Genomic DNA, 18,607 nt, shown 5'->3' with positions numbered 1-18,607 from the left:
TGTTTGCCTCAGGGTTTAATATGAAGAAGATCTGTCCGGTGATCAAGAGGAAACTACACTGTCACATTTCTATGCATTCACACTGTTAAAAACTCATTGTCACCAGAATGAGCTCATGGCACAGGACGTGACATTTGCAGAAGGGGAAATCCGGCGTCCCAAAACCAGAATCTGTCATGATATTTCACAAGTTAAATTACGCCTCAAGCATCAGCCTGCTCGTGAACGCTAGGCTGCACATCACTCAACACACCCGGTAGCAGAAGAACAGATTCCTGTCGTGTGAAGAAATGTCTTTTTAAATGATGTGTAGGCTGTGAGTTTAAGAGTCTTGTTTATCCTCGTGTTTATCTCCACAGCCCCGCCGCATGTACATGGGGAAAAAAAACAAAACAAAACCCTTTGCACCACTCCAAATGCAGCAAATTTTGGTCACCATGGCAACACCCTTTCCCACCCCACAGCCGCCACCACCACCCTTTCCCCGTTCCCATCCCGGTCCCGTCACATGCCATAAAACACTAACGATATAGATCATTACATGCTTTTGTCTGCTGTGGGGGTGTAGCCGCGGCATAACCTTCAAACGGTCTGCGCTGATATTGTCTTCAGTGTGAAATGACAACGTGAGAAAGTAGCAGCTCCTGGCTTTATCTGAGCAAAAAAAAATGTCATCATGTGAATTCAAAAGCATTGATTGGATTCAAACTGGCACTGAATCTCAATTTCTATGAAAATTATAACCTTGCTCAATATTTTTTCTGAATGAGTTCACAGGAAAAAAGTAATTTTGTTCTAAAACAGTTATTTATTGCCTGAAATGTGCCCGTTTTGGCCAATTCTCTTTCATGTGGCATTAAAATGAAATAAAGAACGCTTCTGCCAGTCTAAACCCTGTAATTGTTTTGCTGAGAATTTGGGCAATGGATGTTAGATTCAGTGGGAAGATTTGTGGAAGATAAAGGTTCACTGTTTTAATATTAATTAGGGAGTTATCAAGAATATTACTGTGGATTGGATCTTGCTCAGTCTTGGTTTCCTTCTGCACGGATTTGTCTGTTCAGTCCTGTGATTTAGTTCTGCCTGAAGTTGAGTGACAATTGAAGCTCGGAATTGTATAGATTTTCATGTAAACGTCCAAAACAATTGCTCACTTGTTATTCCTGATTCTCGCTGTTCATGCCCATGGGACGTCCAGAATCATGTTCGTCATCCTACTACAAGGTCAAGACTTTGCTTACCTTTGTATAAAAAGGATTGGGCAAAAAAGGTGTCATGTTGCTAAATTCCATTGCATTGTGACAGAGCATTCCTTTTTTCACCCAGGTTTAGTTTTCCCACTTTTGTATTAGGTATTATTGCTCTCACAGGGTTTTACTTGGAGATATGTGGGACTTTTAATGGGAAACATTTGGAGACTTGTGAGAGAGTTGTGGGTTTGATTTGTGAGCGGAGTCATGTTTGTAACTTTACAATTAGGTGTCTAAGGAAAAGCCAAACTTACATGACAGAACAAAACAACAATAAGTAAATTCCCGTGATTCATAATTTGGAGGGCCTGTTACTGAAAAATCCACAAATGTGACTGTAACCAGATGACATTAGGTCTTGCTTTGTCACTCTTCTATCTTAAATATGGGTCTGATTAAAGAGCCTTCATCACTGTATTCTTATAATGTTTAGTGTCTCTTCTTTTTTTTCCTCACATGGGACTGAACAAATTCTCCTTCATAAAGGAACAGTATGTAATTTCAATAGTGGCTGCGTGTGCTCCAGTGCATTGTATCCGATGATCCCTAGCCGTCCCGTAGAGACTTGGTTTGAGATTAACTTGCCGGAAACTCTTCCCCCCCCCCTCCCCTCCCTCTCGCCCTTTCTCTCTCCCTCTCCCCCCCTCTCTCTCTCCCTCCTCTGGACTTTCTCACATGCCAGCCAAACGCCAGGTATTTTTAGCCGTGACATAATGCCCCTATCTGCTCTCTCCTCTTCCACTTCTTGTATACACTTTCTTTTTTAACCCTTGCCTTCACCGGGTGCCGGACCGTCCCACCCACTCCCCCCCCCCCTTCCCCTCTCATCTGGCGTGTCTCTAACTCTAACTCTAACTCACCCCACACCCCCTCACCACCTACCCCTCCGCACTCCTCTCTCTCTCTCTATCCACTGTCCCGAGTCCCATGCCCTCCCCTATAGCGTCCCCGGGCTAGCTGTAGCTGCTGTAGTAATTGACTGCTCAGGTTTCACACTTCTTGGGGCTGCGGTGCTTTTGAGAGAGAGACATGGCAGTGGAGGAGGCAGCCGACTATTTGGCCGAAGTAAGTCCCATACTTTACATTTGCGACGAGGCGACACATTTGTTGCAACGAGCTTCGAAATGTTATCCATTTTTCTTTTCTAAATGTGTTGTTGTTGGGGTTACAGGGGTGGTGGGGGGTGGAGGTGTCTCTGATGGGACAGCAGGTCTCCTCTGCACCACTTTGCTGCAGTGTCAGAGTGTGTGAATCTGTGGACATCTGTCAGAATCTTAACGGCTGTTTCAAAGACGTGCTTACATTAAGACTGAGATTGGAGCGTGGTCCTAATGCAGGAGTTTGTCATAGTTTCGTGTTGCGCTGTGGTCAATAGAGGCACCTGACCTTGGCAAGTGGCACATGCTCCAAGTGTGAGAAAACTACAGCTGCAGGATGCCATCAGTGTTGATGAATAGACTGGAATACGGCGCTAATGCGAGCGAAATAAGGCTGAGGTTATAGGTGTTGTGTAGCATTTTCATTGTCTGCCATCATTGCTAACAGTGCTGATGATGGTGGGGTATACATTACACAATGCAGTATGCAGCAGTTCATGTGACTGGCACTGACTTTGATCCCTAAAGAGCAACCAAAGAAACCACTCGTAGTTAGTGTGAGAATTCTGTCTCTATATGACCATGATAAATGCTAAAGTATTATTCAAGATTTTACATATAGGGCTGTGCAAGTCATTGAAATTTAATCGGAGTCATCGCAATGTCAACTTTGGTTAGTGTCAGTTATCGTCATGGAGTAAAATGTAGGATTTTTGTGTTAAATGAAGTGGATAGTATTATTTTTTTGTTTGAGATTAGGTTTATTTCAAAGGTCTGTCTATACATGGAGTAAAAGCTCTATTTATCTGTGAAAAAATGAAAATAAATAGAAAATCAAGATCAATTACTAAGAGGAAACTAATTTCATTTTGCCATATCACACAGCCAAACCATGATACATCGTCAATATTATGCTGTCGAATGGGTTCACATGGAGCTTGCTGACTATAACTCAGGTGCAAAGTTTCTATTACATTCCCATCATTAAGGATGTGATTGATGTCAGTCACTACAGCAACACATTGCACTTTTCGAAGTGGAAATGGCAATAACGGACCTTTTAAAACACTAATTAATTTCCAACAAAGTGATGGATGACTTCGACGTCAATATCTTGATGAGCAATTGCACCTGTTGTAAAAAATGAAGGGTGACTGCAGTCTGCATTACTAACTGGGCTTTTCTTGGCAGCGTATTCCCCGGACTGTAATCAGCTGACAATTTGGCAGACATGCACTAACAGTACTATGAGTTTATGTTTATTCACATTGGGACTGCGCAATATGAGATAACAGTCTTACATTTTTAGATAACAATATTATGGCAATGTTTTGCAAAACCGTTTCCACACGGCATGTAGCATTAAAATTCTACGAAATCCAAACCCATGGAAAGAAGCTGCTTCAGGAATACTTGGAATAAATTGGGACAAACATGCAAGTTTTAACAGTGTTGTAAGTATGACTTATTTAGATGTAAGTAATAATTAAAAGTTTATTTTAGTGAAGCAGCAAATAAATATTCGACATACAAGTCATTTTAATTGTTGTTTTTAAAGAAGAATTAAGCGACTTGTTTGCCTTAATAAATCCTTTTCGTAGTCCCTCTGGGGGTAATACAAGTGTTGATGGGATGATTGGAGGGTGTTTCATCTCCCCCTGGTGTCTCTCACCAGAAAACCACATTTGTAACTTTCCTGCCTCCGGGTCGGAGCCACCAATACACACTAATGGAAGCAGAAGCTAACAGGCTAACGGGCAAAGCTAACTGCAGGCTCGCGCCACTTAAACAGTATTTACAGCCAAGTTTGAGTGAAAAAAATCATCTCCATTGTGTAATTGGATGTTTGCCTCTATCTATGTCACTTCCTGTCAGTGTCCAACAAGGAAGTGAGACTATAAACATCATTAATATTGTCAAACCTAAGAAAGCTGGGTACATTTTTTTTTATCCAGCCGCATATGAAACATTAATTGTGAGCATCATGGATAAAGAGTTCTTGTGATAGTTTTACTTGTATCTACTTTACGTGTAAATAATTGCGTTGAAGTTACCCCCTGTCTGCATATGGCCTGTAGTGTGTCTGTGGCTGTGATTGGTGCACGGCTCCTGTCCGCTGTCGGATCATATGTATCGGCACCCGAGAGCGGCCGATGAGCATTCCTCACATTTCTGCCCCGGGTAAATAAAGTGACACCGGAATGGCACGTATACAGCTGCATCACGTTACTGTCGGGAATATGACTTACATACAGAGAGCCTACACATTTGCTGTTTACATACACACTTCATAGTAGCGTTTTGTCTTTGGCTCGTGCCGGACGGGGAAAGTAACTGGATACATTGTCTCAAGAAGTACATTTATAAATCAGCGTGGGAAGTTGTATTCTTAATTTGTTGGCAGGTTGAGCTGCAAGGTCACTGCGGAGCATAAAGCACCAAGTTCAGCTGAAGTTGTTGCACATTGTTGTATAAGAAAAGAGTGATGTATGTACTTACTTTTTCTTGATTTCCCTCTTTTGACCTTAAAGCAGTACTAAGTAACTTGTTCACCTTAATGAATCCTTTTCGTAGTCCCACTGATGTTTGTACAAGTGTTGATGGGATGATTGGTGGATTAATCTCCCCCGGTGTCTCTGGCCAGAAAACCACCCTTGCAGCTTTCCCTGCTCTGACCCGGATTCACGAAGAAGAAGCTAACAGGCTAACGGGCAAAGCTAATGGCGGGCTAGCACCACTTAAACAGTATTTACAGCCACATTTGAGTGAAAAAAATTATGTCCATTGTGTAATTGGATGTACAATATCCCTCTCTCCCCTTGTCCTTTCTATCAGCGTAGTGTTTACTCTCACGGACATTTAATGAGTAAAAAATAAATGCAACATGCTACGACACCTGCAGTGGCGCTTATGGCCTCTAGGAGCATGAGTTACTTAGTTCTGCTTTAACTGCAGTAAAAAACAACAACCTTTATACCTGTATTTTGCAGTAGTGTCAACATGTTTTTTTTATTTTTTTATTTAACCTTTATTTAACCAGGTAAAAAACTCATTAAGATTTATAATCTCTTTTACAAGAGTGACCTGGTCAATATGTCTTTATTCAATTCTAAGCCCTCTCATTTGATTACTTGGTGGTTAATGCTAATCCAGTCCAACGATGTGTTTCTAAGAAGCCTGCTCTGCCTGTGGTGATGTTAGGATGGAGCCTGGAGCCTCTGCAGTTCAGTGAAAGTGTAACACAGTGTCAAGTGGACGGTGTCCTTCTGTTATCTGCTGCCCACTGAAGACCCGAGATAACAGCATTCCTGACGGATGAAGGCTGGTGTGGCACAGAGCAACTGTCGCAAACCACACACAGCACAAGTCCTTAAGCTATAACGGCATTGTTATGTTAAATACAGTGATGTTTTTATTGTAATTGCCTCGATGCAGGTACAAATAAAAATTACCATCCGCTCAAGAGTCAGATTTAGGATTAAGTATGAATTTATGTATGAGGGAAGACCTTATTGCAATATATTTCTTGGATATGGGCGTTGTGTTTGCTGATAGTGTATCACTCATTGTAAAAGGGAAAATGGAAGGATAAGGTTTCACTCAATAAATTTAAGACAGTGGGGGAAGGGATCGATGTCTGCCAGGGATGTGTGAAGCGAGGACTGGATGTATCATATTGTTTTTCATAATATACTTTAGAATCATGTGTAAATGTCGTTATTAGCTCCATGTAAGTGTCATCCCTCCTCTTAAATTCTTAGGATGGGCACGTGTGTAATGAGTACAATACAAAGCAGATAGTACATGACTGTTTACCGGGACAAATGAAAGTTTCAAATCTGCCTTGCTCGTTCGCAGAGCTTGTTATTGCCGTCAGACTGGTGTTTAAAGTGAGGGCTGAGCTCATTCCCAGGCCGTGAATAGACTTCAATAAAAGGCTCTTATCTGCTCCATCTCCACAAACACAACCCGAACATGTCTCAGTGTCAGCAGCCTCACAGACCGGGATCAGCGGATGTGCGGGGGGCCTCTGGGGACACAGGGGGCTGGGGCTGATGGCTGTAAAGTCACACACCAAAACTTTGTGTGATAGTAGTAGTAGAATGTTGTCAGTAAGTACCTTGGATATGCAGGATTTGAGGCAATTCAGGCATAGAGATCGCATGACATCGCATGTAATAAATATGTTCATGTTGACCTTTGGTTGACCTTTTTTGCCATGCATATTTTGTCAGAAGATTGACTTAGGCAGTATTTTTCTTGCTCTTTGGACAGACGGGATTTTTATTTAAGGCTTAGTTCAATCTCTCTTAGTGTTTTCTGTTTACTGATTGTCAGAATTGGGCCCAAACTTTACATTTTTATTCACTTTTGTTTGTTTAAGATCTCACCTCATAGACCACAATGGCTGAGAGGATTGTGTGTGCACTGCAAAAACTAAATATCAAGCATGGGATACACAAATTGTGAATTAATCTTGTTTTGATTGGTTTTCACTCATTTAGACTTTTTTCCTGATCGGACCAAGTCTGCTTTGTGAGTTTGAGGATATCTTGCTTGAAATAAGAACGTAAAACTGTCAATGCAATTTTCTGTGTATTGAAACCAGCCAGAAACATCACAGAACTAGTGAAATAATCTGCCCAACTCAAATTCAAATAATTATGCTCAATTTGAAACACCTAAACTAATCTAGATATTCATTTTTTGGAGTGTAAAATAATCCCAAACTGTGTGGGCCTGTCTGTGTAGAATTAGCCTGTTCACCCTGTGACTTGCCCCATTATGGGCCACACCGCCTTTGCTCTGCCAGATCCCGTCAGATCTCGGAGGCTAAGCAGGGAAGGGCCTGGTCGGTGCTTGGATGGGAGACCGTTTGGGAAAGAGTGAGTGGTTGGTGGTAGTCAGAGGGGCCGATGGCACAGACTGGTTGCCTCGCTACCGTCAGTCTAACCCAGGGCAGCTGTGGAGTGAATGAATTGTGACGACAGTGTAGCCCTTTGAGAATCTTGGTAATACATTGCATTATTATTATTTCCTCCAGGGTTGTCTGTTTTCCCGCCATTGACTCAAAATATGGACAATCATCTAACCCTCCTGATTGGTTCTCCTTATAAAACATGGCCCAAGATCTGGAGACGAGCAGCATTGGAGGATGGAGCAAATGCACAGGACTTTATCTTGAAGCTTGTTTTCTGAGGCGTGTGCCAAACTGAGAATCACTGGCATAGACGTCACAATCCCAATCATCTTGTTTCGAGAGCTTGGCTGCCTGTTTATCTCTTAGCTGTAGTATTTTGGCACTTCACTGATGCCACCTTATTACGTCCCCTAAAACACAAACAGTAAACATCCTGAGTTTAGTTTAGCTGCTTTCCCCAGAGCTCCACCACACCCAACAATCTCAACACAAACATTATACAAACTATCTTCAAATCGCGGCATCTTTCACTCGGCTTTTCATGTGCCATTGCAGTGGCTCACACGTGTCATGGCGTCCCGCGCTTTGTCACACATCCAAGCATAAATAAGGCAGAAATACCTAATCTGTTCGTAGGCGTGTGGATTTGGCAAGCTTCAGGCTGTTTTTATAGAGACATGTTGAACTCTCGCTTGGCACTAAAAGATGATTTTAAGACTAGTAAGCCTTGTTTCCCCGGTGTCTTTGGTAGGCTTAAAAGGACAAAAAGGTTTTAATTGAAAATACTGTTTCCATTGTGAATCCTACATGTTTTTAAGTGAGATAAAGTGACTAAAGATGCCTGCTTCCTTTTGCTTTTTTACAGACTGATGTAAATGCGTGTTACCTTCGAGCGGCTCGGGCTGGTAACGTGGAGAAGGCTCTGGATTACCTGAAGAATGGAGTGGACATCAACATCTGCAATCAGGTGAAAAGCTTTAAGTCTGCCTGTCTAAAACCCTGGCGAACCGTCTTCTGTTTAGCCACACCATCAATATTAGTAGCCTTCTGTAATATTGTGATGTAATGATGTTGATGGTGTGATTTAAAATTTTCCGTCTCTTCTCTAGAACGGCCTTAACGCTTTGCACTTGGCGTCAAAAGAGGGCCACGTCGAGGTGGTGTCGGAACTCATCAAACACGGGGCCAACGTGGACGCAGCCACAAAGGTTTCAATCATCTTTTATTTTTCTCTATGAAGATTGAGGGCTTGCTCTATTCCCTGCAGTATTTTGAGTAAATTGCACAGCATCATCTCTGTAAAAGACAACAGAGGGGAAAATAGATCAGACTCTGGACTGTTTCCCACTCATGATTACTGATGACTGTTCATTAATCCCTTCGTGGATTTTGTTTTTTATTCCTTGACACAGAAAGGGAACACAGCACTGCACATAGCGTCGCTCGCGGGACAGACGGATGTGGTGAAGGAGCTGGTAACACATGGGGCCAACGTCAACGCACAATCACAGGTACTACGCTCGATTGAACAAGTCGAGTATACTATTGATGATGTTTTTCCTCGTCGATGGTCAAAAACTTAAAGAAGAGCTAAGTAACTTGTTTACCTTAATAAATCCTTTTCGTAGTCCCTCTGGGGGTTAAACAATTGTTAATGGGATGATTGGTGTCTCTGGCCAGAAAACCATGCTTACAACTTTCCCTGCCACCGGGTCGGAGCCACCAATACACACTAACAGAATAAAAATAGAAGAAGCCAACAGGCTAAGCTAACTGCGGGCTAGCACCACTTAAACAGTATTTACAGCCAAGTTAGAGTGAAAAAAAATATCTCCATTGTGTAATTGGATGTACTATATCCCTCTCTCCCTTTGTATTTTCTGTCAGCGTAGTATTTACTCTCATGGAGTAAATACTACTCCATTAGAGTAGTATTAGAAAAGAAAAACGCAACATGCTACGACACCTGCAGTGGCATGAGTTACTTAGTTCTGCTTGAGCACTCTTTACTAATAACAGCCAATAATATCAATTTAAAAGGGGTGTTCTTACCTCTGGGATTATTTAAAGCAATATTTCAGAATTTGTTCGAGTACTTTAATGTATTTGGAAGACTTTTGTGTATAATTATATTATTTTTCTCTAATTTATCTTGGGGCCAGAGGATATGCTTGAGGGCTCGATGAGGCCCGCGGGCTGACGCTGCCTTCCCCTGCTTTAATGTATTATTTGAATCCTTTTTATCAGACCTAGTTGCAATAATACAAGTAAATGCCGCAACCTTTCACTTCAGGTTTATTATTTTGCTCCTCATGCTCTATTGGAGAAGACAGTAAAGTTTTAAATTGTGTGGAGAATGTGGAGAGCTCACTGCCACGTACAAACAAAACCCCTTGGCCTTTGTGCAAGTGTACATGTACAATTTGTCTTCAACAGAGCCTTCCTTCTTCTGAGTGATTCTTGCCCACTTCTCCATAAAAGTACTTTTACTGTAGTACAAACAGTGCAGCCTTGTACTGTGTGTGCATTAGTCATCTCGCTACAAAGAGAGAGAGAGGGAGAGCGAGATAGTGCAGAGTCAGCAGCTCGACTCTGTCCCACTTTCGCTGTCAGCAACTGCACCTCCCTGTCACTATGGCAACTGGAGCCAGCTCTACCTTTGATGCTATACAGGAAACACAAAGCATACAAATTACACCGTTATAAACATATTATTAAGCCAGAAACAGATCATCAAATCATAAGAGTATACTGCTGATGAAGAATGACTGCAGATGGCTCAAGAACATAACACAAAACACAAATTGTCAAAATGTTCACATTCTTACGGCACAATGGCGCAGCAGTTAGCACTCATGCTTCATAGCTAGAACGTCCCAGGCTCGAACCCTGGCCGGACGGGGCCATTCTCTGTGGAGTTTGCATTCTTCCCTGTTTCCTGCAGGTATCACTGGAAAAAATGCAATCTTATCTTGGATAAATTGCCTAAAAGATGCTTGAATTCATAATTTATCTTGATTTTGAGTAGGTTTGGTCTTGAAGAAAGATGATCATAGAACAATCTTACAGACTTAAAGTAAGACAAAAGCACATGAAATGAGACACAAAAGTAAAAGGAAAAATCTTTGTTGTTCCATTGCCAATAAGTTAGTCCAAATCCACTCAAAATCAGCAAAAGTCTGCACATTTTTGCTACAAAGGTGATGATATTTTCCATCGTATACTCCAGTTTCCATTACCACATAAAAAAATAGACAATCTGCCAGAATGAATGAATGTGTTTGCCTGTGTGAGTGAGTGGTGATCGGAGGGGCCAGTGCCGCTGATTGTCAGCCTCGCTCCCCTCAGGCTACCCCAGGGGCAGCTGTGGCTATAAAAGCATGTACAGTATATGATAATACTGATAAAAAGTCCTAATTTCATGTTCCGAGAATAATGCTGAACCGGCACATGAGCTGCTCATTAATCTCTTTGTCACCATAGATTTGTTTTCACACTTTACTGACAGTTTGCTGTAGGGGGACAATACTAGAAAATTGATTGTGAACAACTGCAAAGCCACAGGGAGACAATGCAAAATCAAAGATGTGTTTACTCAAAATAAATCCTGAAAATGACACATCTTATATCGAAATATAGCAGAAAGATAAACACGTGCATCTCCATGGCCAAACTGGTACTTCCCAACCTTTTATAAAGATTATTCATTTGCTGATTGATGTGTTTAAATGCCCTTGGGACGGGAGACACCCACACATTTACATTTACATCTGCTTGTCCATTAATTGCATTTCTCGTGAGGTCCTGTGAGGCGATCGCTTCCGGTGATTGAATTGATTGATTGACGTCCACTTCTCCCTCCTCAGAATGGCTTCACCCCTCTGTACATGGCGGCGCAGGAGAACCATATGGACGTGGTGCAGTTCCTTCTGGACCACGGCTCCAGTCAAAGCATCGCCACCGAGGTAACAAACAAAACAAAACAAACGGCAAACCCCAGACGGCCACGGTCTAATGTATGTTTGCACACACTCACGGCCCGTACCGGGGGGTAATAGCACCCTTCAGCCCGGCCTGCCATCAGCCATTGCACTGTCCTCCCTGTAATTACAATAGAGTGCTTACTATTCGGCTAGAGCTGCCTACAGGGAGTAGAAGCAACAGCAAGAGTAGTGGCAGTAGAAGCAATAGATAGCCACAGCTTTGGGGTCTAAGGTATAAGTGAAGGTTGTGCTATGTAGTAGTCACATAGTCAGGAAAACACACAACAGAAGATGCTGTAGGTGTTTTGTGGAAGAAAGAGCAGGCATTATAATAAAGTGCAACGAAAAAGGCTCCAAACGCTATTTATTTGGGATATGCCCTCGGCCGTAGGTCTCTGTGGAGCTGCTAGTTCTTCTCAAGTGTCAGCGTGATTGATGCTTCTGCAGTAGTGCCGGCTGACTGCCATCGCCCGGCGCGCCGACAAAAGTGACAATGACAAAGTTCTCCCTTGAAAGATCTTTATTTATATTTGTTAGAAGTCGCGCAGTCCTTAAAGTCACATAAAAACATCCAAAGGCCTGTCTTTACTCCGATATACTCCCACATAAAAAGATTCTTTGGTGTCAGAGAATAGAAACTTACTTGCAGATTGGACTGCATTTTAAAACACAGTTGATTTCTTTCGCAGTTTTGAAAGGATTATGTAGTACTTATAGCCTACAAGCTCGCTGTAAATCCATTATATGTTGCTGGAATCGCGGAGCATGAATAATTAAGCACAAACATATGACTGGATGCATTTCTGTGCATGCATTATTGATCCAGCGATGGGCAGGAGTGCAGACCGTGGAGGGAGAGAGGGCTAGGAGGACACGTGAGGGAGGAAGCGAGACAAGGAGGCAAACAGAGGAGCGAGAGCGCAAAGAGGCGTCTAGAGGGAGGAGAGGAGAGCGAGGAGTGATGCAGATCTGATGCAGCGGAAGGTTTTTGCATCCTCAAGGTCAAGCAAATGACGAGCTCGGAATATCTCTGAGGGATCGAGATTTTCTGCGTGCTAAGTTCACGACAAACATGGCAGACTTTGTACATCATGTTTAATTCATAGCATTTGATCCCAAACTCCTCTGGTTTAACCTCTTACTCCCCGCCATGTTTTCTCCAATTCAGTTTTACCCAAATCTAAAAGCTTCAAGCCAGTGTAACACCTCATTTGAAAGCTAAGATCTACAAAACTGATCTAAATTAGTCGTTTTTCACTTTTCGGTCACTTTTTTGTCGCATTTTTGTAGGTTTTTTGCTGCAATTTTGTTGCTTTACTATCATATTTTTGGCCTTTTTTTTGTCGCATTTTTATCATTTTTTGTTATATTTTTGTAAAAAAAAATTCCTGCATTTTTTTTTTTTCCGTTTTTTGTCACATTTTTGTCAGATTTTTGTTGTATGTTTGCTGCATTTTTGTTGCTTTTTTGCCCCATTTTTGTTGCTTTTTTGTTGTATTTTTGTCAGATTTTTGTCACTTTTTTGTCAGATTTTTGTTGTATGTTTGTTGAACATTTGTTGCTTTTTCATCACATTTTTGTCACTTTTTTGTTGCATTTTTGTCACATTTTTTGTTACAGTTTTGTTGCATTTTCATCATTGAGTCTCGATTTTGTAGCTAGTCAGATGCTTGTTTTTCAAGAACTTTTAGATTTGGGTAAAACCAAGCTGGAGAAAACATGTTCTGTTCAGGTGAAGGTTAAGAGGTGAACAAGTTAAAACCCTGCACAGACACAAAATCATAACAAATTCATAATAATAACCTGTATAAACATCTCTCAAAGGCACACATGTGAACAAAATGGCATTCGTTTAAAGTCAGCGTATTCTGATGATGTCATGTCCTCCCCTCTGTCCCAGGATGGCTTCACTCCTCTGGCCGTGGCGCTGCAACAAGGCCACGACCAGGTTGTGTCTCTTCTGTTGGAGAACGACACGAAGGGAAAAGTCCGCCTCCCCGCTCTGCACATCGCCGCCCGCAAAGACGACACAAAAGCCGCTGCGCTGCTGCTTCAGAACGACCACAACGCCGACGTCGAGTCCAAGGTACAGGACTGCGCTGCCCGTGACGCAGCCGGGACGGAGCGATTTTTTTTAATTCTAATGACAAGTTGCAGCATTGAGTTGTTCCCCATGACCTCATTCACACATGTCCATCGACGGCTTGGTGTCTTTGGTGTTTCTTGTGGTGCACTAACCGCCCCATTCTCCTTGTTCCTCCTCCTCCTCCTCTCTCCTGTCTGTGACCCGCCCAAACCTCCCCTTTTTTAAATCCTAGATGATGGTGAATAGGACTACAGAGGTACATCTCACTGCTCTCTCTGTTCCTCTCCTCTCTGTTCTTCATAGTCACCATTTTCAGGCTGAGGTCTTCTGCCTGCTGCCGCCTTGTGCTTTAGTGCTGGCATGAACGCTTTGGCTGCTGCTGACGGCAACTCACTTTGTGCCTGTTTCGGGTCTGCAGCATTGTGACGGTTGTTTGCGGTGTCCTGCTTCTTTGACACGCAATATCTGGCCTAAAAAAATAACCAAAACTCAACAGCGTCTTTGTAGAACTTACTTGATAGTTGCTTTATTAAACACTTCTTCATTTTTTCACTTGGATCAATCAAAAGGTGAAATGGTCCTTTGATTGATAACTAAACATTAAACTCAACACTAAAGTATCCTGGACATTTACATACACATATCCATTATCTACAATGATCTACTAGTGATCTGTTAGATCAAGTAGATCACATTTCAACATGTGTCCTGGTCCATCTAGAGATAAGTATTGTAATATTAAATCAAATCAACTTATTTATTTCTGTTTATTCAACAAAATGGTTTGTAAATAAGTATTGTTCTACCTGTGTAGGTTCAGCTTACAGAGGTGTGGACTTGACATGACTTTTGATTTCGACTTGACTTCGACTTGGGTCCTGTAAGTCAAGAAGACCTGATGCTTCTCCTAAAATACAGATCGTATTGCATTATATTATATTGTATTAATCATATTGTATATGTATTGTGTTGTAGTACATTTTTTAATTCACCTTTACATTTGCAAGAGCTCTGCAGAGACTATTTACCAAAATAAATCAACAAAACTCTTTCCTCATGTGTGTGTGTGAGCCACTGACTTGGGACTTACGGTAACTTGGACTCGGGATCAAGGACTTGTTCTCACCTCTGTCAACATGTCTGTAGTTTAATGATTTGTGTGTGTTTATTTCATACACAGTTGTTGTTATTCCAAGTATCTCAGAAACCGATGAAGTACAAATTCCTCACTTGTTTTTTATACTACAGATGCATGCACACCTGCATGTCTGATACTTTTATTATTACTTTGTTTAATACGCGTCCCGTTTCCTGTCAGCTGAAATGGACAGTCCTACCTGTTTGTTATTGATGCTTTTCACTTGACAGGAACATTATTATTATTATTCCACTATGATATGTTTACTGATATGTGACCTCTTTTAGTGTCTTACCCGAGCCCCACACTCCCTGTTTGACATGATGCTTGCTGCTGCCATGTACATACGATACACTTTCTGAGATAACCCTAGAGCATGCTTGACCACTGCTTAGGTCTGCTGCACCCACTGCTCTGCTTATGTCCAAACTGCTCCATAATGTCCCATAATGCTTTGCGCTGTGGCTCATTATGAACCAGTTTCACCTCTGTTTCTTCTCTAAAATATCCCCTTTTTCCCCTCTCTCTCTCTCTCTCCTCTTTTATTTTGTTTCTCAGAGTGGTTTTACTCCCCTGCACATCGCGGCACACTACGGCAACATTAACGTGGCCACATTATTACTGAACAGAGGAGCAGCTGTGGACTTCAAGGCGAGGGTACGTTCTCCAGTACTTCAAAACACTTGCTCAAATACTCCCATACTTCCGCGGGCAGGGCTGTGTTCAGGAATGTGCCCCACAATGTGTAGCCCTGCAGCTGTCTGTGCCACTCTGATTCATAAAGTGCCGGGGGAAGAAAAATAACAAGACACTCAAGCAATTTAGCAAAGATTGTATTTTATTTTTTAATAGAACAGACATTTTTTTCATATTCTTAGTTATTAGTAATGTGAAGAGTCTCAGTTATGTATTATTTGTTTTGCACTGAAGCCTTTGTCGTGCTAGTTGTGCAAAGTGGTGTAAGGTTAAGGTTAAGGTTGAGGTTAAGGTTAAGGTTAAGGTTAAGGTTAAGGTTAAGGTTAAGGTTAAGGTTAAGGTTAAGGTTAAGGTTAAGGTTAAGGTTAAGGTTAAGGTACTTTATTGTCCCCATACTTAAATTTTTTCTGTGCATTTGACCGATTGTTCGATGCTGTTGGGGTGACCTGTCAGGAACAGCCCTGGATGTAACTAAACCAATATCTACCTCTAGTCTAGTTAGACCTTTCCCTCTAGAGGGGGGCATTGAGCTATTTTTCTTACTGTTGCTTTGGTCATTTTAAAGCCACAGTTTCCTCAGAATTTCTACAAAGAGCTCCTATCTTTGTTTTTGAATAGACTTTTAGTTATTTTTGCTTCTGTGTTGTTGAAATAATCCGACTATGAAAAGTATTGTTGCTGTAGTTGTCAGCCCCGGGATGCCAGATGTTTGTTAAATCATATATATGTTTTTTTTTACGAAATAAGTCTCATAAACAGCTACTAATTGATCACTTTATTTTTTACATAGAATGATATAACACCGCTGCACGTAGCATCCAAACGTGGGAACACAAACATGGTGCGTCTGCTGCAGGAGCGAGGGGCCAAGATCGACGCACGGACCAAGGTACAGGACCATTCAAACAACGATGATCAAATGCAGAGAGACTTATTGAAACTGTACTATTCCGGTGTCTGTTCATTACACAGTGCCACCGACATGTGTTATTATTTTAGATCAAATGTACTGTACCTTTTTACAGGACGGTCTGACTCCGCTCCATTGTGGTGCCAGGAGCGGACATGAGCAGGTCGTAGAGATTCTGCTGGACAGAGGAGCTCCAATACTGTCCAAGACCAAGGTACAACATTTGACACTTATAATACAACTCATCGAAGTACGGGACTGCAGCCTTAAAAATTGCATTAGTTGTAGAAAAAACACCAATTTCCGAATATTCAGAAATGTTCACCGCTGTACCAGTGATTGAGTCTGGAAGCAGAGTAACCAATCAGTGAAGGGCAGACATGTGTTGAGGTGTTAAACATTCAAGAATAAGAAGGTTCTGTATTTTTTATATTGAAAACTGAATATAAAATACAAAAATATCTGTTAATACTGTAAATATATATATATAAGGACAACAGTGTGAAGTGTAAAATGTAAAGTATCAAAAGGGGCAGATATTATAAGACTTGTTCTTCTCCTCTGCTCCGTTTCATTCATACTGTGTTGGCTTGGCGGTTTTATTGTGTTTGCATGAGATCACTTTGAATGAAATAAATAAATAAATGAATGAAATGAAATGAATTAGCGGTTCCAAACTGCTGTGAGCTGCGAATTAGCACTAGCTAAAAGCCCTTCATGCATCGCATCAGTTGCAAACATTAATTGTGTCTATGCTGATTGTATCGTCCCTGGTAAATAAATGAAAAAATATACGTATAAACTAATATTTACATAAGATAATACATCACAAAACTCACCTACTGTTGATGTGTTTTTGGTTTACCAACGATTGGGAAAAAAAACTCTGGCCTCCCTTGTGCCATCCGTGGATTGTTACTGAGGGGACCTCCACATCCCAATAGTGCACGGGACCGTTTGTGTTTTCACAAGCAGCGAACGAGGGCGTGGGGCCCAGACTGATATCCATGTGTATAAAAAAAAAAGGCCTGGCTAGTAGAATTATGGATGATATGTCTGCTTCAGTGTAACACAGTAAATGTAACTCTTAACTACCCACATCTGCTATCACTCTCACTGTTTACTAAATCTCTCCTCCCTGTCCGTCCAGAACGGCCTGTCCCCTCTGCACATGGCCACACAGGGGGACCACTTGAACTGTGTCCAGCTGCTGCTTCATCACGAGGTCCCGGTGGACGATGTGACCAACGATTATCTCACGGCGCTCCACGTCGCCGCTCACTGTGGGCACTACAAGGTCGCCAAGGTCATCGTGGACAAGAAGGCCAACCCCAACGCCAAAGCACTGGTGAGGACAGGGCACGTTATGTTTCTAATGCTTCATTATCTAAAAACATATCATGAACTGAGGACTGAACACATGAGACATTTAAGTTTAGGCTTAGGGCAGTTTGTCACAACCAGGGGTACAGGGAATTGTTTCAGATTAAATAAAGAAGGTGAAACTGGATCATATTGATATTCATATATTCTAAGGGCACTTAAAGGTGCATTACGCAACTTTTTATGTGAAAAAGAAGTTGATTTTCATGCTTATTTGACCTTGTAATAAGCCAGCAGCTGTATGAGTGGTCAGCATGGTGCCTTTACTTTCCATCACAGTTTTCTCTAGGACACTCCAGGATCAATTGATTGGATGGTTTTCACTGCTGACGGAGCCTCTCACCTGAAAACCTACAAAACAATTGATCCTGGAGCATTGCAGAGACCACTGTGATGGAAAGTAAAAGTGCTATGCTGACCACTCATACAGCCACTAGCCTACTACAAGGTCAAATACATACAAATATCTAGTTTTTTTCCACATAAATAGTTGCATAATGCAGCTTTAATGATATTTTGTTGCAAAAGGTTTGAGGTTTGGAGCATTTTAGCTTTATTTTGAAAAAAAAAAACCTGAAATATGAATGAATCTGTGTTTAGTTGATCACTCGGGGTATAAGTGAAAGAATTTAGAAAAGTAAGGTTGGGAACCACTGGGTTAGGGCGTTATTGTCCATGTGGGAAAATCTGTGCCCTGCTCTTCATCCTTCAGTGCTGCGCTGCTGGGGCAACCTTTCAGATCAGCCGCCAGCTCTCAAGGACCTCCAGGCCTCGAGGAGAACCAAGGATTAGCCATTGTACATGTTTTTGGTTTACAATGGTGTTGGAGGAGAGGGTTAACCACTCAGCCGCTGCGCTGCCAGGTGCTGTTTATCAAGACAACAGTTTACATAACACTGAACTAGAGCCAGTGTGGCAATCCTCATAGAGCGCTCTGACCACAGAAAAGTGTTACTAATTCAGGAGCGTCTACCAGGAAGCACACTATGTATTTAACTCTTAAGCTGCTATAAAGAAGCGGAGGATTTTCTGTAACTCGCACTCGTTATAGGATTTAGCATACAGTATAGTTTCATAACAGTTGTGGCACTGGCTATGCGTAGCGAGTAGATCATCCTTTTTGTAGATAAAGTCTGTGTTTTA

At 41.8% G+C, this 18,607-nt stretch overlaps 1 protein-coding gene across 21 annotated transcripts in view; it reads left to right on the top strand.

The window, feature by feature from the left end:
• LOC306978931 (ankyrin-3-like) overlaps positions 1-18,607 on the top strand; it is a 103,159-nt gene that overhangs the window by 30,241 nt on the left and 54,311 nt on the right. For 13 of the 21 annotated variants that reach the window (XM_079577665.1, XM_079577672.1, XM_079577669.1 and 10 more), the window contains exons 2-11: positions 8,134-8,235; positions 8,378-8,476; positions 8,681-8,779; positions 11,135-11,233; positions 13,152-13,337; positions 13,570-13,593; positions 15,034-15,132; positions 15,962-16,060; positions 16,197-16,295; positions 17,232-17,429. In XM_079577665.1, the coding sequence (XP_079433791.1) occupies positions 8,134-8,235; positions 8,378-8,476; positions 8,681-8,779; positions 11,135-11,233; positions 13,152-13,337; positions 13,570-13,593; positions 15,034-15,132; positions 15,962-16,060; positions 16,197-16,295; positions 17,232-17,429 (1,104 nt within the window). The remainder of the gene's footprint in view (positions 1-8,133; positions 8,236-8,377; positions 8,477-8,680; positions 8,780-11,134; positions 11,234-13,151; positions 13,338-13,569; positions 13,594-15,033; positions 15,133-15,961; positions 16,061-16,196; positions 16,296-17,231; positions 17,430-18,607) is intronic. The other 8 variants (XM_079577666.1, XM_079577667.1, XM_079577674.1 and 5 more) reach the window with 1 other exon arrangement.

This window comes from Gobius niger (genome assembly GCF_951799975.1).
Source record: "Gobius niger genome assembly, chromosome: 19".
NCBI lineage: Eukaryota > Metazoa > Chordata > Actinopteri > Gobiiformes > Gobiidae > Gobius > Gobius niger.
This window is presented reverse-complemented; position numbering and strand designations above follow the sequence as displayed.